We start from the raw sequence: 26,200 nt of genomic DNA on the forward strand, positions 1-26,200 counted from the left end.
CCCTGAAGGATTTGTCAAGAATAAATAGTGACAACCAATCTAATTTCCTCCTGTGATACTGTAACACATCTTGTGGATGGGTGACAAGCAGTTGCTACAACGTATCTTGATTTCAGTAAGGTTTATGACATTTCTTGACATTAAAATATTTTAAACAAGTATTATACGGATTTGGTTTTACAGATTTTTTTGAATAATCCAATAATAGGTATAAACTGTTCACTTTCAAAACTGACATATTGACTAGAAGTCCTGAAAAGGCCTGTTCTGAATCCAATTCCTTTGAATACTTCCTTCATGATGCGTTAGCTAAAGTAAGCCTACTAGTTTTGCAGACATGCAGCTTTAAAATACAGTGTTAGACATAAGAATGATCTTGACATATTGAAGAACAAGTCTGAAAACAGTGTGGAAGCCAATTAAGGTACAACACATAGGCAAGAATAATCAAGTATAGATGAGAAACAACTGGAGAAGTTGTTACTGTAAAATACTTGAAAAGTGTCTAGGGATGTAAATTCTTTTAGGGAGGTTTGCTCCATCGTCCATTACCTTGCAAGCTCTCAGGGAGGCCATCACAGATGCCCTTGTCTACAGAAGCCAGTCAGATAGAGATAACAAGAAAAACAACAGGTTCATTGTTATGATTTATTATTATATTTCATTATTACATCAGCCTGTGGTAATCAGGAACAGGACTGATCAAGAGACTCCCAGAATCCCCATTTATGTGCTTCACCTTATGTTCCTTTTTTCCCCCTCCCAAATAAGGAATCCATCCACATTTTGGCCCTTCTCCAATGGCCCTTAATTTTTCTGATTTTTACACTCTTACTTGTTTTTTTCAGACTTAATTCATGCTATCACCACCTCTGTCTGTAAGTCAGCACCCCCTTTTCATTATCTTTTGACATTCTTCACTCATTCTTCACTTCCTTTTCATGTATTTCACCTGCTAGTGAAATACATTTTTACTGTTTATTAGTATAACTACAGGCTTGAATTGTCCAACCAGCTTCTCCCTTTGCATTGCATGCAATGTCCAGCAGTTTCTTACATTGTTACTTTGGCACTTTAGCATCATGCCAGGGCTGGCCGTTTACCTTCATGCCATAACAACCATGTGTCCTTTGTGGCTTTTGAGAAAGAGTCAAGCATTGAAGGCTGTACCTAAGTGACTTACTGCAGGACATGCTAAGTGTTCCTTTTGCTGCAAGTCCTTGGCAGGAGTATGGCATCTGATTTTGTGCACTGTTTCCAAAATGATATTGACCAGAGGTTTTCCCTGGCTTCGTGGACAGTTTGAAAGAAAGAGGAGGTATGAAAGAAATATTCAGGAGTGATAACTCTGTGCTCAAAGAATGATGTGAAAAGAAACAAGGAATGGTGTCACACAACCGACATGTTCTTGTTCATGGATTTTTGCTCCATGTGTGAACTGAATAAGCTTTTTTTTAACTTTGCCAATCCAAGTCCGAAATCATTTGAGTCTTTAATGGGCAGGGAAAAAAAAAAAAAAAAGTCTTAAATTGTGGATACAGCAAGACTGATTCATATTTGACATGAGGAATAGACTTCCTCATCACTAGTAAAGATAATGAAATGCTAGAATGGATTCTTGAGAGAAATTATGAAGTTTCCATTGCTGGAGATTCTTAGGACACTAAATAAAGATTTATAGAAACAAAATAACTATCATGGATACTGCATTTTGGAGAGGGTAACATACTAAATTTCTCAGAAGCCTCTTCACCATTCTGTTTTTGAAAATTGTATTATCCTAATTCTAAATAAGGAACTTTTCAAATATGGAGGCCTTTCCCATTGTGCCTCATAGCAAAACTGCTGTCCCAGATATGCCATGAATATGTTTGCTTGGCTTCATCCTGCAGAGGAAAAGAAACCCTGCACATACTCTTGTAAGATCATTTTCTCTTTTTTTTTTTTTTATTTTCTCAAAATAGAGAAAAATGTTTTTAAAATATATCATGTAGCACTAAAATTACAGTCTCCCATATGTTAGTCTGGAAAAGTTAGATTCTTGCAGAGAACTTACACCTGTAGAGAGAGAGCAGAACTAAAATCTTTTAGGCATGACAAGAGACCACGTAGAGCTAGAATTGAGATCTTCGTTAGTAATTGTTTTAACTTTATTTACATGGGAGGTCAGTTACGCAGTTCCTAATGAAGTTCTCTTGGTCTGCTTTGGAGATTTTTTTCTGGGATCTCAGGTCTTTCACTGAAAAAATTTACTCTAATGGAAGAAATACCACTTATTACGTTACCTAGTATTTAGTGCCTCTGTTAGGTAAATAATGATTACTACTATACTGATTTTAAAGACAAGCAAACTGCAAACAAGTAAAAAAAATTGCCACACTCAACAAAACAAATCTGTACGTAATAAGAATTCTGAAAACTGCGGTTGCATTACCAAACATATTTCGTGAGATCTCACTATGCTTTATAAAACAAATACACAGTATGTTCATGGTATTCATATGTCCCATTTTTTTGTGTTAATGAAATAGTTTATATTAGATTACTCTTTGAAGTTGTAAGGCTTCAAAACATTGGATTCTGTAAACTCTATAGAGTGTCTCAGATCAAGGAAACCTCTTCCTATTTAAGGAAAAATGTATGAAAATATATTTAAACAGTGTTTCTTATCCTAATATGTTGGCCTTATCTAGCAGTCAGCTGGGTCCTTGGTGTCTCTGGCAGTGAGTGGCACAAGGCAATTCTGTCTTCGTTGAAAAATCATGGTCGCTGATTAAACTGTCTTCCTGAACTTCTCTTAGCTGTTAGAATATTTAAAAAAAATGTTAACAACTCGTCTTTATTCTGCTTTTCTTTGTATGTTTATGCTTTGTGGATTGTAAGAAAGATTTTCGAGTATATAATTTTTTACACAAGCATCTGCTCCTCACAGCTTTTAGAACCCATTGCTTTTCCATTCAGTATTACAGAAGTGTGATTTCACTGGATTACTACTATGAGATCAGACCTTCTCCAATTAAAATTATGTTAACACATTTAAGCAGAATTACCATTTTATTGATTGGGGGATAAGATGTAGAAGGAAGCTGAGACTAAATTTTCAGACTTGAGTTTTCTTCTTTGAGGAGTCTTTTGCAACAACTATAGCAAACAGCTGTAGTTTGAAAGGTTTTCTTTATTTATTTTCCTAAACTGCAGAAGAAACAAATTGAGTCTTTATTTGGTGAGCAGAATGGTGTGTTAGGTATATTTTACTGCTGTTGTTTTAATATTGTTAAAAAGTAAAGTAGACATACTTGTGAAGGACCTGGGTTTTCCAGTTTTCTTTAGTTAGTTTAGTTCCTGATGCACAAATAGTGATACTGATTTACTATAATGTAAGAATGCATAACTAGTAGGGCAACTTGCTTATACCTGTCCTCAAGAGTCAGTTTTGAGTTCTGGATCCTAATTTGAATAAGAAAGTTATTGTGAGAAAAGGTAGATGATATCAGCCCCAATTTTCCCAGCCTCCTTGTTATAACAAGCAAAGAGAAACAAGTATCACTACCAAAAGGACAAGTAATGCAAATTTTTCTCAGGTAGCCAATTCCTGGGCAGATCCATGAATTAAGATACATACCTTTCCTCATAGTTAGTGCTAACTGACCCTTTGGGTTAGTACAGACATGTTGTTATTTGTGGCGTTCAAACTGTGCCTGGCTTGAATTTAAAAATTTCATTCTTGAGCTGAAGCCCTTAAAACATTTCAGTGTCATCATTTCTACATTCCTCTGTAGTTTCATCTCTAAAACATGTTTTGAATAGGAGCCACTTGGACATACCTGAATGCATTTGATGTACAATAGAAGACATCCATGTAATACATCGAAACTTACAGCATTCCAAATTTTTTTTTAATTTTTTTTCCTTTTATTTAGTCATTACATATGGGGAAAGGACTATGCTTTTTTCCCCAATATTTGTACTTTTCAAAACATGCCGTCTAGCACTTTCTTTGGAAAAGACAAAGAAATTACTTAAGCTGCTCTTTGCTTTCTTAATTTTGTATTGCATTGTCATCATACTTGCAGGCCAAGCTTGTGTCTGTAGTAGATTCTTATCCCACTTTAATTACATGAGTGTACCCATCTGTTCTGACAGTTCATCCATCAGAGATCTACTTGATTTTCTTTCTTCATTTCCCCCTGGAGTGTTTTGCGTCATTTACTTTTCATAACTATTTAACTAAAAGTACTATATTCAGAATATATTGATTGTGTTATTAAATATAACACATTAAGTTTCCAGTCATTGCAGCATCCATATACTTTATTGTTGTAGGAAAAGAGTAAGTGCAAATAAGAACTTTCATTTATCTGCTGTGATTGGATTACATATTGTTAGTGACTTGTTTTATCTCCTCATAATGAGTGCCATTGCTTATTTTGTTCCTCAGGAACTTTTGGAAAGTGCATTAGAATGCGTTGGAAACTTAATAATACATCGATGATGTATGGCTAATTTTCCACGCAGTTTCAGATAGCAGTCTCAAATTGATTGTGCAATATGGGAATAAAGTGGTGAAAGAAATGCTGAGAATGGGACAGTTTGTAGTGTAATACATTATGAGCACTCCTTAAAATTTCAAATGGCAGGTTTCAATCCGAATAACATAAGAGTCATTTATTCCCAGAACAGTTTTTATCCCCAAACTAATGTTTCCACCCCTATACTGAGACCCAGTTAAAATCTCAGTAGTCCACTTAGGAACAATAAACAGCTTCTTATTGAATATAAACACTTGGTTGCTTTTGTTCTACAACTGACTTTTGTTGAACTGAATAATTTTTCTTTCTCCATTTCTGTGGTGTAAATGACCATTAAATTTACCAGTCAATATAAAAAAATGTGTGGAAAGAAATTTTAAATATGCATTGGATTTTTTAATGTCTCTATAAAAATATGCATAATTTTATTATTTTTTCAATACGTGCATAAGGTAATCTAACACAGATTCTGATAAAGAAAATTCTGCAATTTTCCTTTACTTTTTTAAGGACTTTGTGTCTTTATAAGCAGGTATACATTTGGAATCCTCTTTTTCTTTACATTTTTTCCTCACAAATTTCATTCACTTTCCTTCTTTGTATACTTGTATAATGTCCTTCCTTTTGTTATTTTTGTCTTAATTTTGTATTTTCTCCTGGTCTTACTAAATTGGTTTCTTTCTCTTTCCAAATGTATTTTGCTTTGTCTTTTCCTCTTTCTCTTCAGTATTTATTAGTACTTACTTTTCAGTTTGCCATCCTGTTATTCCCAAACCATGCAAATAACAGTAATACAGCTCTAAACCCACTGAGCTCACCGCTTATCTTCCAGTAGAAATCCTTCTTCAGCCACCTAGCCTTACTATTGCTTCTTCCCTGTGAAAGTATCTGTCAGTCTTTCATACTTGGTGGAGCAATCCGTATTTAAATAAACTCAAGGCTTCCTTTTCTCCTAATTATACAAAAATTCTGAAACAAATGAACAAACAAAAAGCTTGTGTGTCTTTCAGCTGTGCTATATTTCTTTTCCTAAATGTATATATGTACTGAGACTTTAGTCAGTATTCTGTTGAGATACTCTTCTCCAAATTGTAAATTGATCTATAAATGTGCTACTTACTGAATTTTTTCGCATCTTCATTAGAACAAAAAAATGGAAAAAGTTGATGTAGGCATTCATTTTTAGGTGCCTTTTAGAAAGTTCAAGAATTTTATTTGCTAGCATCTTTACTAGCTAGGTATTTCATTGTGCTAATATACAGACCAAAATCTTGGGATTTAAAAACTTTTGGAAGGCTTTTTACTTTGTGAGCTTTGTTAAATGGCATTGAACTATTATATAGCATCTAGCTTTTCCAGATAAGTTTTTACTTTCTTTTGTAAGATATAAATCAGCAGACCGTATTTTCATATTTCTAATGTGAGATATATAATTGTTTCCTTATCCTGCAAATTATGTTGACAATGCAAAGCAAAGTAATGGTTTTAAAGAAAATGAAAATTGAAAAACTTTTGATGAGTTTCTGATATCTTTTGGGATTTATAGTCAAATTTAGAAACAAAAAGGGCCCTTTTCTATTTTTTTAATCGTTCTATGACTTTCTCTGTGTCTTGCTGATCTATTATTTGGGGGTTTTCTGATTGAAGTTCTTTTTTTCCTGGAATTTGAGGTTTTGTTAGTCATTTAAATCAAGCACAGTAATAGTCGGTGCAATGTATTCAAAATATAGCTGAATATTGCTGTTTGGTTTTGTGTAGGCTTTGATGAAGTGGAATTAATGGGTGACCTTATCACAATCCATATAGATCAAGAGTGATATTACAATGTTATAATAATTCAGTGAGTAGAAAGGCCATTCCCCCAAAATGTAGTCCAGTGAATGTGGTTTTGTATCATTCTTTTTTTCCCCCTGATATTACAACATACAGAACAGCTTAACATTAAATTAACAGTTTATAGCTGTTAATAATTGTAAAAATCTATTTGCCATGTGGAGAAGGGTACACTTCAAACCAAATCTCTTGATTCTGATCTACCACAGCTAGACTGGTCGCAGTACTATATATATATATATTTGACTGCAATAAAAATAGTAATAATACATTTCAGTATAACACTTAGAACACATTCCCAAGAAATGTCTACAGCTAATTAGAAAATGCAATCTTCTGTTTGTAACTAAGTACATACTCAAGAGTATTATCCAAAAGACAAAGTACTACATTAAATTGAGACTATAACATTTGAAGCTCCTATCATATCTTGCAGCCATAGTTGAGAATACAACAGTGATGGGGCCTTCACATGGATTCCACAAAATACGTAAAGGAAATTCTTGCCATTTCACAGGTGCAAAACTTTGACATAAAGCACATTTTCATTGAAAAAAACACCTCATTTTGCTTCAGTTAGAGAAATTCAGTGCCCATTTTCTAAGTTTAGAATTTTATTCTAAAAAAGTTGCTTATTTATTTAAAGGCAGTACCTTAAAAATGAGAAGCGAATGGAGGCAAGTCCATTCTTGGGGCAGCAGACAAACCTCCTCCTTATTCACCCTGCCTTCCCAGATGCCTCTGTGCAACAGGTGTGAGGCTCTTGGATGTGGAAAACCAGTCAATGGATGATGCAGATAATGCAGGTGACAGTCCATCTTCACCAGAGGTGTTGCCAAGGTCATAAAGGCCTACCCCCCGTATCACAGCTACCTCCACAAGGAATAAAGATGGGTTATAGTTGTAGGCTACTCCCTTCTAAATGGAACAGACAATCCAATATGCCGGAGAGACCCTTCCCTTAGGAAAATCTGCTGCCTCCCTGGGATCTGGTTAAAGACATAACTGGGAAACTTCCTAGCCTGGTACAGCCCTTGGACTCTTACCCGTTACTGCTTTTCCGTGTGAGTGGTGATGAAGCAGCAACGTGTACTCCAAGGGCAATCAAAAGAAACTTCAGAGCTTTGGGACAGTTGGTAAGGAAATTTGGAGCACAGGTTATTTGTTCCTCTCTCCTTCCAGTTACTGGCAATGACACTGGAAGAAACAGATGGGCCAAGTCTATTAATATATGGCTCCATGGCTGGTGTCACTAACACAATTTTGGGGTTTTTGATAATGGGATGGCCTACACAGCACCAGGCTTGCTGGTGTCAGATGGGGTTCATCTTTCATCTCATTGACAGAGCTTTAAACTAGGCTTGAAGGGAAAGGGCAATAATATCAGGCTTGCACATGACAAGCTGTGGTGGGATGTCACACCAAGGTTAGATAGACAGAGTGTTAGCAAGGACATGCAGTCTGTTGCTCTGAGACATTCTGGCTACACTGCAGCACACCGAAAGTCTTACAGAAATGAACTGGGCACTCCTGAGGTAATAGCAGATGAGGGAAACACCAGTGACGTACCTCAAAGTAATTAAGAGATAGAACTTTAATTTTCAATTATTTTCTTCTGCAGGTCATACATATGGGATGGGTAAATGAGAGACTTGAAGGAACTGATGCATCTCAGCTCTACAAATTCAAGTTTCTGGCACTGAAGGGTTCATCCTTCTACATTTTCAGCACTCCACCGGTAAAAAGATATTGTTGTAACAGTTGCATTTTAAATGGAAACCTGTTTGTTACGTCTGGGTTTGTTTTGCCTTACCAAGTGAAGTTGTCAGCTTAGATTTCAAAAGAAATTAAAGCTACAGATGCCAGTGAATTTCAATAAGATGTAGATATTTAACCTTTTTCACAGTCCTCTGAAAATCTTACTATACCTGGATCGTTCAAAGAATTCCTAATAGGGAGTAAGTGTTTTACTTCTTAAAGTTGTGAAGTTCAGATTTTTCTCTGGTTGGTTAGGCCCAATATTTCTTACCTTATTTATTCTAAAGTATTTCACAGATGTAATGAGATGATACATACTATTAGTAGATACATGTAGATTTTGCACACAGGCAAGGGATTGAACTGTTACAGAGAATCCAATGCTAAGAGTACAGTTTGAACACATGACATTATTTTGCTTTGGTAATTTTCATAACTAGTAATGAGAATTCTGATCTGCAACAGATGACTTGTCTAATACATCTCTAAAAAAACCCTCATAAAAATAAATTTAAAAGAATGAAACAGAAATGAGCTGTAGAATTCTAAACTCTTAAAAATTGACCCATATCATGTGGTATTGTTTTATCCTTTCTTTCTTTTTCTCCAGAAAGCCTTTCCTTTAAAGAAATCAAAAAGAATTAAATGTGGAGTTAGGATGCAGTTTCAGTCTATTCAAAGCTTCCCTATGGTTTGGCTCAGAAGGTGGTCAGTCTCTCAATTTCCTCAGCTGATCCAAAGAAAATCTGACCCTTTACACGTGTACCATCTGCTGTACCTTTGGGAAGTACATACTCTTCAAACCTTGTTTATGAACCGCAGTGAGAAGCAATCAGTAATGTTTTCTCTCTCATTAGACTGAAATTCTAAATCCAGTGATTCCTATTAACTTCAGATATTCTTATATGGCCAATAATATTCTTTTAAAATGAGACAACACATCTGGGAAAAGTTGGGGGTTTTCCCCCCTCTAAAAAATTATTTGGCTCTAAGTTAAGGAACTAAAATTTGATTCAATTACTACAGTCCAATTAAAATGCAAAAACAATACAAAAATATTAAACAAATAAATAAGGCACCATATGAATGCTTTTCCTTTATAAATTTTAATTATTGTTTTCAGACCTGTTATTGAAGAAACTTTTTTGATATAATTAAAACTATCCATCTACGTGATGCTAATTGGGGATAAACTACTTCATTTATCATGTTCAGCACTCTAAGAACAGACAAGTGAGCATAAATGTTTGGTGTTATTTATACCATGTTACTTGTCAGTGTCTACTATGTGCTATTGTGTTTCTGCACATATTTTTTGGTAGAAACATTGCCCTTTCAAAAAAAATGAGCAAAGGGGACCCCATTTGGTCAATATGTTATGTCACCCCGGTACTCAGGTACACCAGTAAGTATAACAGAGCCTATAAATCATAAAACCTCTTGACCGCTTTCCTTGCTATTTAGTCATTCCACAGATGCTTTCTATCGGGGAAAAAAAAAATATAACAGGAAATCGGCAGTTTCCAGCAACCACCCACCTGGAGAATTCAAACTTGTATCTAAAGCCACACTTGGAACCTGACTGTTCTGCCCAGACTGTCCCTGACCCCTTTCCCTGGAGCTCCCCTCACCCTTCCAACAACCCAGGACCCCATTGCAGCACCCCATGGCTGTCAGCCCCTGCCCCAGCAACGCTGCAGGACTGGTGTCCAGCTGCCCACAGCCCTGTCCTGCCTGGTGGTGGGTCCCAATGACGCTGGACCACCCACAGGTCCAGCCTCAGCCCGTTCCTGTCCTCAGGAAGGTGCGTGGTGCCCAGAGCTGGGCCAGTCCTGGCCCTGGATAGGATGCAGGTAACTTTCTTTACAGGAGCCCATATGGCAGTGGGTTCATCATTTGTGACTAAAGCAGTGCTAACACACCAGTGTTTTGACTGATGCTGAGCACTGCTTGTCTGTTTCTCTCACCGCTCACTCAGCAAGTAGTCTGGGGGTGGGCAAGAAGCTGGGAAGGGGGCACAACCAGGACAGCTGACCCAAATAGGCCAAAAGGGATATTACGTATCATAAAACATCATGCTTAGCAATAAAAAGCAGGAATTTGGTCTTCCAAAGCAGCCATTGCTTAGAGACTGGCTGGGCATTGGTTTGTTTGAGGTGAGCAAGGTGTAATCACCTTTGCATCGCTTTGTTTTTTTCCTCTTTCCGTCACTTATTAAGCTGTTTTTGTCTTGACCCACGAGTTTTCTCGATTTTGCTCTTCCTGTTTTCTTCCCCCGCCCTGCTGTGGGGATACGAGTAGTTAGCGAGCAGCTGTGTGGGCACTGAGCTGTTGGACGTGGTCAGCCCACTACAGGGTGATGGGACGTGCCCTGGCGCACAGGAACCCTGCCTGCCAGAGCCCAGGGGACCTCCCATGGTGCCCGGTGAGCCACCAGCCCTGTGCTGTCCTCTGCCCTGACACTGGTTCTGTGCCATCTGTCCCAGCTCTGTAGCTGGAAACACTGGTCCCCACACAAAGCCGTGCATAGAGCTGTGTCATTTTTTTTAGAGATATTTAATGGTACTACTCTTACCGTTACTCCTCCTGCCTTCTTTTGCCTATCTTAAGTGAGGCATTAAAAAATTGATTGTTCTTTCACAAAAATGCAGCTGTTTTAACTTGCTTGATCTTTAGAAGATAAGTTTAACATGTTTTATTTCAGAGATGGTTCTTTGATGTTACTGCTAGTTGTATACTGAATCACTGTAGCATATCACTGCACCAATGCAGTGTGCACAAAGTAGATGACCTATAAGTCATACAGTTATATTTAGTTGTAACAACCTTACCCATAGCTTTACAACTGCTTGTAAAAGGATCTGGTACAATTTCTGTTCTTTTTCTATTTCATTGTGTGTAAAAGATTATATGAATGTAAATACAGCTGCTAAGTTTCGTAAGAATGGAAAACATAGTTACCCATGGGCAAAAAAAAAAAGAAAATTGTGGAAAAAATGTGGATATTATAATATGAAAGGAATTATTATGGTAAGTAATGTTCTATTTATACTCCATTTCAACAATATCTCAGATGGTGTTTCCAAAAATGTAGAAGCTTCACCATAGAAGTAAATATCAAGAGCAATGTGATTATCAGAGAATGGTCTTTCAGCATCTCTGATGTGGCTTACCTGACTGTATTTAAGAAATTTGCAGATTTCATTTACAGATTAATAGAATTGTGACACATTTTTGAAAACTGCATATGTGAAAAAAACATGGAACAAATAGTGTCTTGTGTCAATGTTAGTATACATGCAGTATTTCATTAAATTCTAAAAGCATCTAATACATTTCTGTCAATTTTCAGATCTTGAAAAGGTTCGGAATTCATATCATACAAGAAATTGGGGAGACAGTATTGAAAATTGTCACTCAAAACTAAATTACTTTTTATGTCATTGAAAATTTCCAGAAAAATTCAATGTGGGTTTTTTTGGAATTTTTTTTGGTTTTTTATGGAATATGGGCTATAGGTGTGGGAGGATTTTACTGTTTGATTTTTTTTTTTTATGTCTTCCTCATAATTCAATATGGTTTTTAGATTCACGTCTTCAAGAAGCTGTATCTTTGGAGTTGCTGTGTTACTCTTAATTACAAAACTGTGTTTTTCAACATGATTAAATAAATAGCACTGAAGTGCTTTACATGAAGGCAGCTAGGCAATCACTGCATGTGCTCTTTATAGTTCTAAGTAAAGGAATAAATATAAGATTAATATGAAAGTAACAGAAATAGTTCCACCATTGAAAAACCCTACAGAGAAGAAAAGCTTGCATAATGTAATTAGCACATGAACAAGTGCTTTGAATGTTACAGAATACTGTACATCGGGCGCCAGTAAATCTGTTTTGGTTTGGGCTGGGCTGTCCACTAAAACAAATGACAGGTGGTCTCACCAACTCTCTTCCTTCAGGGAGAGAAGGATGAGAGAGAGACTTATTAATTGATAAGAAAGTAAACTACTTTAATGAAATAATAAATAATATATTAATTATATAATATATATATTAAAATAAATTTTAAAAGATAAAAATAATGAGATATATACAACATATACAAAACTGTATTGAACTGGATTCAGGAGCGCACAGATCAGGATCGAAAGCAGACGAACAGAGTCCTCCTCAGACCCTGGCCAGTGAAGAGAGAGAGCTGACCCTTTGATCCCTCAGCTTTTGTACTGAGTGTGATACAGATGGGATGGAATACCCTGTTGGTCAGTTTTGGGTCACCTGTCCTGTCCGCTCCTCCCTGCAGCTGCTACCCCTCTATGCTCTTCTGCTTCTAGCTCTTCAACACATAACAAAGTTAGCTGGCCTTGATTGCTATAGCAATAAGTATAAGCAAGAGCCACTCCGCATATCATTCCTTGAATTAATTATAAACATCAGGCCTTATCTCTGATAGGAGCTGACACAGTCTGAAAAATATGCTATTAATTTCAAAGAGTTCAGTTATTTAGAAGAGGCTTAACTGAAAGTAAAATTACTGAATAGAAAATTGGTTCCATTTTACCTCAAACCAGGACAGTTTTGCATGTTTTCTTTTTACATTTCCTACATGCACCCTATATTTATTTCTCATGTCTAGTCAATCCTTTAGTGCTCATCTCTGAATAGGCATGGAAGTATTTTATGCCTTTTTTATAATTGCAGAATTCTCTTCTAGGGTGTAACCTTTTCAGTTTGTTATTTATAACGTGTATATGTCAAAATTAATTTAATTTTATTGTTTTGTCTCTATTTTAAATGATAACTTTTTAAAGAAAAATCAATTATTAACACACACATCTAAAGCTAATTATATTTGGAATATGAACCTGAACTCATGCTGAGATCGCTTGGTCTAGCTAAGGAAACCTAGATTTTACTAGTTTATTTATTTTCGGAAATCAATCATAATGCCTGTTTTTAAAATATGAAAAACTTAAGAGAAACTGACCCTTGAAGAAAAAGTACTTCAGCAACACTTAGCACTTTTGTAACTCTACATACTTCTTTCAGTCTCTCATTATGGACTTTAAGTTGTAACTTCAGGTTCCTATCCTATTTTTCTGTCTCTGTTCCTTTTCATTATCTGTGTGATCCACTCACTGTTATCGGTGAGTTTATAAATGTGTTATTTTACAATCTTTCTGAAAGGATTAATATAGCCAAATATCTACAAACCCAAGTATTCAATACATCACATAATGCATTGAGTTAGCTAAGGAATTGGTCTTCTAGTAATAATAACATTCAGCTACTGTTGGTCATAAATTCATATACTAGACAAACAAGAATTAAAATGGAAGGTCAGTGAATGTTAATTGGTACTTTCCTGTATTTTGACACTTTTACAGAACTGAATTCATTTGAATGAAAGTATGTATCCTTAAGTGACCCATTCTGAATATATCTTTTTTGAAACATTTTGCCAAATGCTTTACTAAATAACAATTATAATTGTTATGCTAAAATAATCCCAACAAATTGCTATGTATAGAATATCTACAAGAGCAATTCCAAGGGGGGGACAATGAGAAAAACTTTTTTTATTGCCTAAGGAATGTGTTTCAGTATCTCATTTGTCTTAGTTACCTATCATTACCCAGTTATTAAATGTGTGACAATGGATAACCCTGCCATAAATTGAAACACCCTTTAAAGCAAATGAAGGATATCGCACTTTTGGTGAACTTTTCTGATTTTTTCCAGCTTTTCTCTTGACTAGAATTATATGATCATTTGTGAAATTTTTTTTAAAGCAGCACGGTCTATAACATTATCATTTTAAACTTAGACATACTATGGTAGCTTTGAGAAAACTATGAATAATGTCAGCTGTCTCTTTGGAGACTAGTATCCCTTTGTAGTATGTTTGTTTCCCCTCAAAATCCCTCTCAACATGTCATTGGCGTTCTCCTGCTGACCTTGCACACTATGGTATTCAGACCGTTTCACTCTAGGCTTTACGGTAGCCTTTCTCTGACATACTCAGTAAAAGAAAATCTTGGCTTATATAGGTGCTGACAGTTATCATAATCACTAGCTGTCTCTGCTGAAAAACTCCTAAGAGGTTACAGAGAGCCAAAGGATGAAAGAGATGCACAGGATAATGGGGAGAAGGCTGAAGTACTCAGGCTGAATTTAATGGCGCGACAGTGTTACCAGTGTTGATAGTGGCATCATTAATAGCAGCAAAGAACCCCAGCAGTTTAAATTAATCTTCAGGAATCCTAACAAATGATGTCTCAACAGCTTTTAGATTATAGCCTGTGTTACTAAATTTGGTTTAATAAACAGCAGATTAGTCGGTGCTTATACTTTTATATCTTGTCTAGTCACTAAAGGAATGAAGGATTCTCCTGCTTTTAACTGAGATTGAAAAGAGTCTTTCCCTTTGAGAAATTCAAGACCAAATAATGAACTAGCCACCATTCTAGGCTGTAAACCTTATTTTGCAAGAAGCATGAAGATTCCTTTTGAGGATCAACAGTAATGGTTCAAAACCTGTATTATTTAATTATTTTCTTTTCAAAACAGCCATCAAAAGAAAAAAATACTTCCCTGTAAATAAGATTAAGCAAAGACCTGCAGTACCTTCTCTATATGAGCATGCTTAATGTATAATACTGCTTTATGAATCAGCTTTAGAATTCCTCGGTTTCAGTTTCGAAACTTGTGTTATTGCTTACTTGTAGCAATAATAGCAAAGCAAAACTCAAATAATATATTGAATGGACCTTACTAGAAGGACGAGAGTAATAGAAATCTAAAAATTAGAAATGCATGAGTAAAAGTTGCTACATTTTATTAAGTGATGGGAGGACAAGTGTAATATCTAAAATTGCTTTAATTCTCTAAAAACAACCAGCTAACATTAGTTTAAAATTTGGCAATGCTCCTTTAAAGTAGTACCAAGTACTTTTAAAGTGAGCGATATGTAATATTTTGAGCTTTAATTTATTATGAGAAATTGCTCATAATAAAACGAAATTATGTAATATGCTTTTACATATTCTACTTTATGCATTGTATTCGAGTGACGTTTATCATGTGATTGTCAAAATATAAAACCTGTCAAATGGAGGACCCTAGAGTATGAGTCCCTTTACATCCTGAAAAGATGTGGTGATAGAACTTTCTCTTCTAGCGGTGTTCAGTCCCATTTGCAAAAAGTGATACATCTCATCTAAATTTAGTCATCTTGAAGTTAAAGATCTAATTTGAAGTTAAAGAAACTTGGAGAAAGCACTGCCTTTATTCATTTTTTTTCCTCTTTCCTAATACGTTGAAATTAAGATTATTAAGAATAATAATTAGGTTGTTAAGATTAGATACTTCTGATGTCGAAATTCAGGTGGGATGTTTTCCACATTACAAAGAAAGAATTCAGGTAAATTCTGAAACATTACTATGAAACACATAACTGTGAGGTCTATACTGCTTATTAGTTTCAACTGGAGTGGACATAAGAACATATAAGATTAGAAAGAAAATAACACCAAGTTCATGCTCCTCCTCCAACAGCACTCTGAAATAATATTTAATAACCAGTAGAAGTCACATCAGCCTGCTGCTGAGTGTTGTAGTGGTTTGGATTTTCACCGTTTTATTATCATTTTAATTACTGGTTTAGAATTTATGAAAACCTGGAAATTCAATTTAAAAATAAATTTTAAAAAATTGTGTTGATCTTCATACAAAACATCAGGGACAAGATTGATTATTATAGGTGAACGATGCTACTGTGAATACCATGAAAAAGAATCTGTTATTGAATTTCTTAGTCTTTTTCTTAGTTAAGTTTCATCCACAGAAGCCAGATGTTTTACAGACAAATCTTGTCAAATCTTGTTTTACCTAAATTATTTTATTTTTCTGTTTTCTTTCTTTTTTGGGGGAGGGAAGGGAACAGGACAAAGCTGCCTCTGCCCTAGCATTTTAAAGTATCCAACTTGCTATAAGAGATAGCGGAACGCTTATGTATGTGTGCTAAAAGCCTCAGATTTACAATTTAGTCAAATTCTTCATCTATCCATGCAGTCATTTCTATGCCTTCACCAAGAGCTAGGATTTTGCTCTAAAACATTAAAGCAAAATAATTCCCCATGTATTTTTCCTTTTTTTTTTTTTTTTTTGAAATACATAAACTAAGTACTGTTGAAAGAAAAGAGATTATCACATTATATCATGAACTAGAATTTAGGGAAAAACTTTGAATATCATTCTAACTCTTGTATTTGAACAATCTGTCATGTCAACAGGATTAAGTAATGAATTCAAAAGAAAACAAAAATAAATTCTTCATATTCATTATTAAGCACATTCTTCTTAATTTCAAATACTGCAGTCGCATCATCCTTTCCAGTTTTTAGTATCAATATTAAGATATTGGTACCCTAGTGTATGTAAACTCAAACCTGAATTTAGGAACACATCTTGGTCTGTTGATTGTAAAAAAATTTTAAAATTTAGACAAAAAGCTGAATCACTCTGGGTTTGAGACTCTGGGTTCTCTGTGTTAGCATATTGGAAAATAAATGTGCTTCTGTAACTCACCACAGAGAGTACAAAGAGGTTTCCATCATACTGTAGTAATAATGGGGGAAAAAAATCAGGGAAATTATTTAATAATTTTTCATTATAGTAAGACTCTTGTAGATGCTGTTTCTGTTAAAATTAAATGCTATTTGACAGTCTTTTCTAAATGCTGGATATTAATATAATAATGTGCCTGTATTCCAGTAGAATAATTATGGGTGAAATCTTTTTAACTTTTTTCATCTGTACATGATTTTAGAATAAAGAATGTGGTGTTAATATTTTCTTTTGATATTATAGGTAAGCACACTAGACTGGGTACGAGCTGAAAAAATCTATAACCTCTGTGAGGTTCTATTTAAAATTCACAAGGTAGGTTTCCAAAGATTACAATGGTATTATTTAGTAAAGAAAGCTTGCCATTTCCTGCTAATGATAAGCTCAAGTTAATCTTAACTAGGAGTACCTAATGTTCAAATATTTCATCTGTTGTTAAAAAAACTTGTTTATAATTGCTAATGCATTAGCTATGCAAGTATAATAGAATATGGAAAATGGGTTAAGCTCCAAGTGAGCAAGTTACTAAAATGCTCCCATATTGAAGAAAACGTTCAATATTAGAGCTGGTTGTGTGAAGTAGAGATGAGAAGCACAACAAATCATGATGAAGCCGGATATTACTTTTTTCTTAGAGGTTTGGTATGTAAGTGAATGGGATGAAGAATGCTTTTGCTGTAATTCCTGTAAAAGTAAGGATACTTTTATTTAATTTCAGGAATTAGAAGGATTGAATTATGTCCTTCTTTGATCATGTGTAATTTGCAAATATGATAGTAGGTTTTACCTTACAAAGGGCAACATGGTGCATTTGTGTACTGTAGAATTCTTCATTTTTTTTCCGCCACCTAGAGACACTGTCATGTTTTTGTTTAGCTTGTCCCAGGCAAGGATTTGGTGCAAAACCATAGCAGTCTGTTTAAATAATTGACTTATACAATATATTTTTTAATAAATTGAGTCAGATTAATTTAGTTCTTTGCCAGCTAATAAAAAACTGCCTTGCAGGTGAGGTAAGGCTAGATGAGAGCCTACTTGCTCGAGTGAAAACAAACATATTATCAAGAAAAATAAAATATTAAAAAAAAAGGCAGAACAAAAAGATCAGTCTTTTCAGATAAAATAATGCTCTTTCACCGAAAAAATTACAAATCAGCTTTAGTTCTCCCCAGCTGCTGTCCTTCTCTCTGTTGTTCCTCCTTTGACCATATACTAATGTTATAGAGAAGGAAGGTCGTTGCTTTGTTACCTGTACAGATCCTGATTTAACATTGCGCCAAAGAAGAACTGCTAAAGTTGTTAAAGTTTTTTGGGTTTGGTTTTGGCATTATTTTCATTATTATTTTTTTTTCTGATGCAACACAATTATTCAAGACAATTTACACAAAGAAAAGGGGTGGGGGAGAGGGGAAGAAAAAAAAACATAGACCTTACAACACTCCATTCCCCTTTATTGCCCTCTTCAACATAGAGGGGAGTCCTCTGTAGCACTAAATGACCAATTTATTCAAAGAATGGGGTGGCAGGGAGTTTCCATGTCCTGACTACTGAAACCACTTGTCCCAAACTGACTTTCAACAACATCAGCGTGTTTCCTACACCAGTTTTGTTGACTGTGATGTAAAAACAGGAGGGAAGGAGCATTCCTCTCTCTGGCAAAAGTGGGGAGAAGGAAGGGTCTTGGCTAGTGCCATGCCAGGAAAATAGCAATCCTGGAGTTTGGGACTTGAGCTCAGCTCCAGAGTGCAAGATACAGAAGCACAGCCATATTCTTGTAGCCATCGTGTTATTTTAAGGTGACCATGTCTCCAGCTGGGTACACATGGGCAATTTCAGGTCCTGCCCATCATTGTGACAGCAACAAAGACCAGCGGTTCTCTCCCAGATTATTTATTAGATCTCCTTCATCTTTTGTAAAATACACTTTTTCCTGATAAATAAGTCAGGCACCAATGAAATACATACTCACTATGCCTTTTGAAAAGATTTTGCTGTGGTTTAGGTTTTGTCTTTGCTTTTTTTTCTCCTTTAAATGTTACTACTGATTTGAAACTCAGTCCTTCCTTGAATATTCTGGTAACTTCAAGGATTATCTATCCTTAAAGCAAACTCTTTGATACTTTTTCCTTAAGAAAAAAGAAGTAGGAAACCCAAGATTCAACTCTTTAATGTTCTTGACATTTTAATAAATGAATGCTTAATTGCCAGTCTTCATGAATATATTAGCTAAAGTGCAAAAGCTCAAATTCAACACTTTAACCTCTTTTCTGTTGATTCTTTGGTATAAATGACAATGAGGCAAACTGAGCAAATCCAAAAAGATAGGAAAAAAATCTTAAGAGATTAAGGTTTCTACATTGATGACTGAAAGATGGAGTTTATCTTTTAAAAACTGCCATTTGAGGATGGTGTTCTTAAGGATTCTAACTAGCTAGAACTAATGCAAAGCTGTGGTGCAGAATGCTATTGTGTCTTCTCCTGAAAGATGGATTTCAAAGTGAGGTGTGTTTGTTACTCACCTAATTGTAAGCTTCTCATCTATGTTTATTATGACACAAGAATTAAACATGAAGAATAAGAATCCAGTATAGAAAAAAATTTTGCTATATTTTAAACTTATGTGTGTGTATAGATACAGATAAATACACACTTGCATACACAATTATGCATATACAAATATGGGACTTAAAAATTAATATATATAATGAATTTGCATATTCATGGACATTTAGTAGTAACAACCAGATGATTGAAAATGTGACCTCTTTTATCTCATGTGTTTTTATTATACCTTGCCTCATAGTCCATATTTACTGGAACAGTTACTGAAAGCTTGTATTTTTCAAGTTATTAGATCAAGAATATTAGATGCATTTTTAAAAGCCATCTGTCTTAAAAACGTTTTATTTTCTTTTACTGCCTGGTATTTTCACGCATCACATTTTCACATGTACAACAAAAAATATTAATATAGTAGTCTATGGGCCAGGTTGAGCAGCATTTAGTCTTGAAGCAGATGTAGATGTAATGCCTATCACTCCGTAGTTGCTGAACACTAGATGATAGGCAGGTATTTTGTTCAGCTTTCTTTTCACCAGTCCAAAGTTGCGTCGTAAAGTAACTTTGAACTTCCTCAAGGTTGTTCTCTCCTTGGGTAGCTGCAGGGCCATTTTTCACAACAAAGTGCTGCGTACCCTGGTGGCATTATGTGCTGTTGCTGCGGTGCCCCACAAAACATCCGTAGCTTAACAGACTAGACTTGAGTAAATTGCATAAGGTTAGATTTGTTAGCTTTGTGTTATTCAGTTATTCACCAGCACGAGCAAAATTTTCAGTTCCCATCTGAGCATTTTGATCTTGTTTGTGAATAGGAGAGCAATAAACAGAGGAGAGTGTGCTAGCATAGCATTTCTTTCCTCTGCTTTTCATTGCTGTCCTTCAAGGGCAGTTGTGTGTTCATCTGGAACAGGACGGACACGAGACCCTGAATATTTAAGCATTTATTTGATGTATATCAAAATATTTTACATTACATTTGGATGCTCAGATTTCAGTTGTTTCTTTGTTTGTTTTCATGTACATGCCATTTACCCTATAGCCTCAATAGGCTATGATGGACTATTAGAGGTCCTGGAAAAATAAATTCTAAATGTTTATAAGGCTTATCCTGACCACAAGATTCTAGGACTTGGGTACCACTGCAAAGCTGCATTCTGATCTTTTCAAAGCCACCTAAATGCAGTCAAATATGACTGCTTTTATCTCAGATCTGCTTGACTAGAGTCAAGTCTCCTAAACCTAACGTGGAGTGGTAAAGAAAGAATATTCTATTTGCAGGTGACTTTAGAAAATAAAAAATTACATTCTCTTTGCAAACCACTTTTTTTGTTCTTTCAATCTTTTCTGCCCCATGCTATCATGAAGAAATGGAGATAGGAAAGGACCCTATCTGATAAACAGAAATTTAAAAAAATACATAATGTGGAAATTTAGTCATTGAAAGTACTCAGATGTATAAGTAGTAGCTTTTTTATTTAGTTTTCTTTTTCCGTATATTTATGCTAATCAATGAAGTCTTGAAAGATTAGGGAAGTCTCTTGGAAGAACTTGTTTTCATTTTCAAAACATTCTGTTACAGGGATATTTTTTATTATGAAAGACTAATGTGAAGCTTCTCATCTTCATCTTGAAGGTGATGGCAGGATCTCACTTCACTTCACTTGTAGTTGCAGAGCACCATTGGCAACTATTAGGGGACATTTGAAAGCCCACGTTGTCATTTCCAGAATTACCCTTGGGTGCTTGATAAATTAGTGTATTCCTTGGTGTTTAGTATACTGGAATCCAATTAGAACAGAGTAGTTGTGTTCTCTTGTAAAGCTGGTACACAGCTCTTGAATTGTTTTCACACAATTCAGGGATTTCCTTCACTTTCACTGTAAACAATACATTGTTACAAACTCCTTTTAAATAATGTATGTATTACTTAGGTGCTTTGGACAGTATTTTGGAACTGCAGAAGTAGCTCAGATTACATGATACGGGGTAAAGTGATTAAGAAGCAAAGAGAGAAGTTGTCCTTAGAATTGTTAGTTAATTCTCAGAATGTTTTTTCAAGGTAATTATTAACATAAGGACATAACATATCCAAGTACCCCTCACTTACAGAAGACAATATTGCTTTAACTGTTCGTTTTTGCTGGATGAAGAATCACATACTGAAACATGTCTTTCAGCTCTGGCTTGCTGATGATTGCTGGCTACAAGCAAACTTGTATTTAGGTATTCATCAGGACTTCGATCTTGAAGACCAGCGGCCATATTGTTTCAGTGTTATGGTTGGACATGGCAAGAGTCATTATTTCAATGTAGAGCTGGGCAGCGAGTTGGCAGTGTGGGAAAAATCATTTCAAAGAGCGATTTTCTTGGAAGTTCAAAGAACAGGGGTGAGTAATTATTAATTTAAATCCTGGATCCATTTCATCAGTAAAATAACATTTTTTTAGCTAATTTGTCTGTTTAATAATTGCATCAGATTGATGTGTTCAGTGTCTAAGGATCTGACTACGCTTTAATACACCAAAAGCTACTGAAAGCTTCATCATCACATCAATATTTCTATGTCAGTGTCTTTGTAATAACAGTCTGTGGGCATGTTATGATGGTTTGAAAATTGGAAGTTGAGATTCATTATAACAAACTGGAAATTAATACATTTACCACTGGAAAACAGTTTCTGTGGATATTCTTTAGCCCACCTTGAACATTTTCTTCCGGAAAGTTTATTTTCCACTCACATAAGGTAAATTTGTTATGGTTTACATAATGCTTCTGTTTTCAAAGAAATACTTTGCTCTTACATTGTTAATTTTAAATTGGGATTGTCCTTGTTAACATTAACAGAGTTTGAACACTCATCATAAAAGTGAGAGGGGAGTTTTTGATAGCCTTAAAATCTCAAAATTAAACAGCAGATTATCAATTTCTACTGGCTAGTACAGAGCCAGTGTGCTGTACTCAGAGAGTGCACTTCCCATTAGGTGGTTTTAAATTTAAGATCAAGATTCCTGGTATAATTTTCTAAAAGTGGATGTCTTAGCATCGTGTTGACTAAGTTCCTGTTAGAATCAGTGAGTGGAGTCCAAAGAATGATTGTGCTTACACTAAAGCAGATACTTTCTTCTAAAGGAGATATTTTGTGGTATGAAGCCAGAGGAAATAAATAGATTTTGATTTAAACTGCAACTTAAAGCACCTCTATACTGTTATAGAAATAAGTTGTTTGCTTAATATCTAGATCCATACTCCTAAGTGAACTGGACCAGTGGTATGCGAATGTATGGATTAAAAGCATAGGCCTTCTGTAATTAAAAACATATTTACACAGTTTAGCACAAATGCAAGCTTGATCTTGTATGTTCAGGTTTGCAGGGATCTCCTAAAGATGTTTATAATAGCGAGAGTACTGGATCACAGCATTGCATTAGCGTAGCTTGCAAGGAGCAGGAATCCTAACACAGGTGTTGAATCAGCTCCAAATCTCTGGGATTCTAATAAGGTTTGCAGGTGCTTGCTTAGAACTCTTCCAGTTGTCTCCTCACACTGATGAGGTAACAAAAAAAATTTTGTAATGGTGATGCTGTTGCTCCTGCACTTCTGAGAAGGAAAGCAGTTCTTAAAAAAAAAAATTGATTCTTCCTGAAAAATTGCCAGGCATTAGGAAGGGATTAATAATTCATACTGATTATGCATAAAGTATTTTCTCACATAAACTCTTCAAGAAATTATGATACGACTGTTTGACCAACCATTCAATGATCCTATTTAATATCCACAGAAAAAGCAGATAATATATAGTTTAAATTGAGTATAACAAAGGTGGAGATAGGTGGTTCTGTAGCTGATTTGATTTCTGAAGTATTTATTGTTAAATAAATTTTCTGGTCTTAACGGTAAGTACTGCTAGTGAACTTTACATTTTGCTCTGTAATTCAATGACTGATCTTGACAGGCAAATAAACCCTGGAACAAAATGTATAATATATAGTTGTTGAGGGCAGGCTTACAAATGTATTGTGCTAAGAGAAATGTCATCAGTAAAATTCATGTTCCTGGAACTATACAAATTCCTCCTGTGAGGAATATACATGAAAAATAACAAAACTTTTTTTTTTTTCAGAAAAGTAACAGTATTTCACTTATATCCGTGCCATGTGAACATTATTGGAAATTTCAAACCGGTTTATAATGAATATAAATGTATGAGGAAATTATTCCATGTTTTCCTTCTTTATATATCAGTTAACATGTATTTGCTTCTGTCCTTTTGTATGCATTTTTAACATTTACTTGCTTTGCTAAGAGTTAACAACAAACCATTCTCTATAGTGAGATTCTTGATGCTGAGCGTGTAAACCAGACTGGCTCATTGTGGCTCAAAATTGCTGGCTGATTATGTCTCTTCCTGAATAAATGCAAATATAATTATTAGGAACAATTTTACATGCAAACCTGGAGTTTTGTTTCTAAAGGATTCCCATTTCAGTTTTCTTTCCACAAATATTGTGCTGCTAAAACACCATGATTAAAATTTCTTAAAAAAAGAAATAATAGTTAAAACAAACACAATTAATCAAATAATTTTCTTCTTTGTAAGCAACAATTATTTCCTTTTCGTTATTGTTTGGTCCAGCCAATCTCTGTTTTCATCTGTGAGCATGAGCAGTGTTCCACGCTTATGAAAGATATCAGACATAAGAATAACATATCTTACAGTACCCTTAGTTCACCATCTTCCTGTTGCAGACTTTAGTATTTCCCTCTATACAGTGTATGTTTTTTGGAATGATCTATATGAAATGCCTGAGGAGTCTACAACCACGTTGTTGATAATTAAAACAACACAAAGCAAAACAGTCACATAGTTATTAATTTCTAACCCATTCATAATATTCTCATCTGAGAAAGATGAAGTTCCTTTCCATGAAACATACATTGTTTATTGCACATTGTTTGTTGTGTGGGTGTCTGTTTTTGTCAGGTTGACGGTTGGACAAGATGATCTTTAAGGTCCCTTCCAACCTAGAAGATTCTGTGATTCTGTGAAATCCTTTTAGAAACCACACTGGTGACAGGTTTTTGTTTTCATCTCTTGTTTTTCTATTAAAGATTTATGATTTAAAAGTTTTCTTTATAAAATTTATACATGCTTTGTCATGTCAATGCTTTCCTCTCATTGCTGCTTTGCAGCTCAGATCTATGCAACCTCCTCATTCCTACCACCGCTTGCTGTTGGTTGCTGTGTGCATACGTACTACTTCCTAATCTGTCATAAATGATAGTTGGTTTATAATGCGAAATGTAAGACTTATACTTCAAATCAACTACTTGCCTAATGATGTCTAAAATCACTTGTAACGATGAGAGACCAAAAAGAAAGAAGTCTGCAAAACTGTACTGACATTTTAAAAGCCTGTATTTTCACCAAATTAAATGGACAGATAGCTCCTATATTTTGAGCAGCTGCAGAAAGAGTCAAAATTACAGAATCACAGAATCGTAGTGGTTGGAAGGGACCTCAGAGATCGAGTCCAACCACAAAACAAACAAACAAACAAACAAACAAAACAAAAAAACAAAAAAAAACCCAAAAAAAACCAAAAAAAAACAACAACAAAAAACAACAACAACAACAAACCCAAGCACCACCCATCCCCTAAACACACAACAATAACCAAACCAAAACCATCACCCACCCACACAACATCCCACCACAAACCAATAATCTTGGGCACTAGAGCATGCCCTGAAGACCCATGTCTACACGTTTCTTAAATACCTCCAGGGATGGTGACTCCACCACCTCCCTGGGCAGTCCATTCCAATGCCTGAGAACCCTTTCAGTAAAGAAATGTTTCCTAATATCCAACCTGAACTTCCCCTGGCGCAACTTGAAGCCATTACCCCTTGTCCTATCGTCTGTAGCTTGGAAGAAGAGACCGACCCCTGCCTCTCTACAGCTTCCTTTCAGGTACTTGTACAGAGCGATAAGGTCTCCCCTCAGTCTCCTCTTCCCCAGAGGGAAGGCTCTGTGTTTGGGCTTTTATTCTCAGTCCTTTGGACATAACAATAAATTCCTCAGGATTTCAAAATTAGGCACCAGCTGTAGAAGTTCCTTTACATAAAAGTTCAAATGGCTTCTAAATAATTTTTTGCCACTGAACATCAATGCATATTTTAGCAACATTCCTTTATATATGATTAAAGTTGAGTGCTCAACAAGCCACTGAGAATGTGATCAGTGATGTGTATTTCCTGCACACCCACTGTATGGTGGCCAAGCTACATGGATGTGTGAAATTAGCCCATCTGAAACTACTTTTTAGCGTGAAAGGCACAAGTCCAATTGAAGATTTTGAATATAGAGAAAACTGAAGAAACGGGTTTGTGATGTTTGGATTCAGGCAACCAAAAAGAAATTTAGTTCCTTCTTGCTGGAACATTACACAAAAGGTATTTTCTAGTCATTCTTCAGTGGCATTTTTAATTGATCCTATTACAACTCAAGTTAGATGTATAGAATAGATCTTAGAGACTGTTTTGGGCAGAGATGAGGTATCTTTTGACTCATCTTTCTGTCACAGCTAACCTAACTCTTCTGACTACCAGATATCTGAGATGCTTAGAAGACTTTGGGTGTCTCAGTAACTCTCTGGTCAAAACAAACACACTCGTTTTTTCTAGGCTTGAGAAATGGTAGTCTAAATCACTCTCTGAGAGTAAACAAAAGAATTCCGCCTAAATAAACAAAATCGTTCAGAAATTAGGCAGTCTGAATAAGTAATTGTCATTCCTAACTTATGAATGTATTAATTCTTCATGATAAACTGAGAGGATGAGTAAAACAGGATTGGTTGATCATAGTGTAATCCTTGAGAATCCCAAATAATATAT

At 35.3% G+C, this 26,200-nt stretch overlaps 1 protein-coding gene across 1 annotated transcript in view; it reads left to right on the forward strand.

Moving 5' to 3' along the window:
- Window positions 1-26,200, forward strand: part of SNTG2 (syntrophin, gamma 2) — a 191,425-nt gene that overhangs the window by 141,504 nt on the left and 23,721 nt on the right. The window contains exons 12-14 of the mRNA XM_014956761.1: window positions 7,984-8,100; window positions 16,991-17,062; window positions 21,484-21,693. Of these exons, the coding sequence (XP_014812247.1) occupies window positions 7,984-8,100; window positions 16,991-17,062; window positions 21,484-21,693 (399 nt within the window). The remainder of the gene's footprint in view (window positions 1-7,983; window positions 8,101-16,990; window positions 17,063-21,483; window positions 21,694-26,200) is intronic.

This window comes from Calidris pugnax, unplaced genomic scaffold (assembly GCF_001431845.1).
Source record: "Calidris pugnax isolate Ruff unplaced genomic scaffold, ASM143184v1 scaffold171, whole genome shotgun sequence".
NCBI classification, from domain to species: Eukaryota; Metazoa; Chordata; class Aves; order Charadriiformes; family Scolopacidae; genus Calidris; species Calidris pugnax.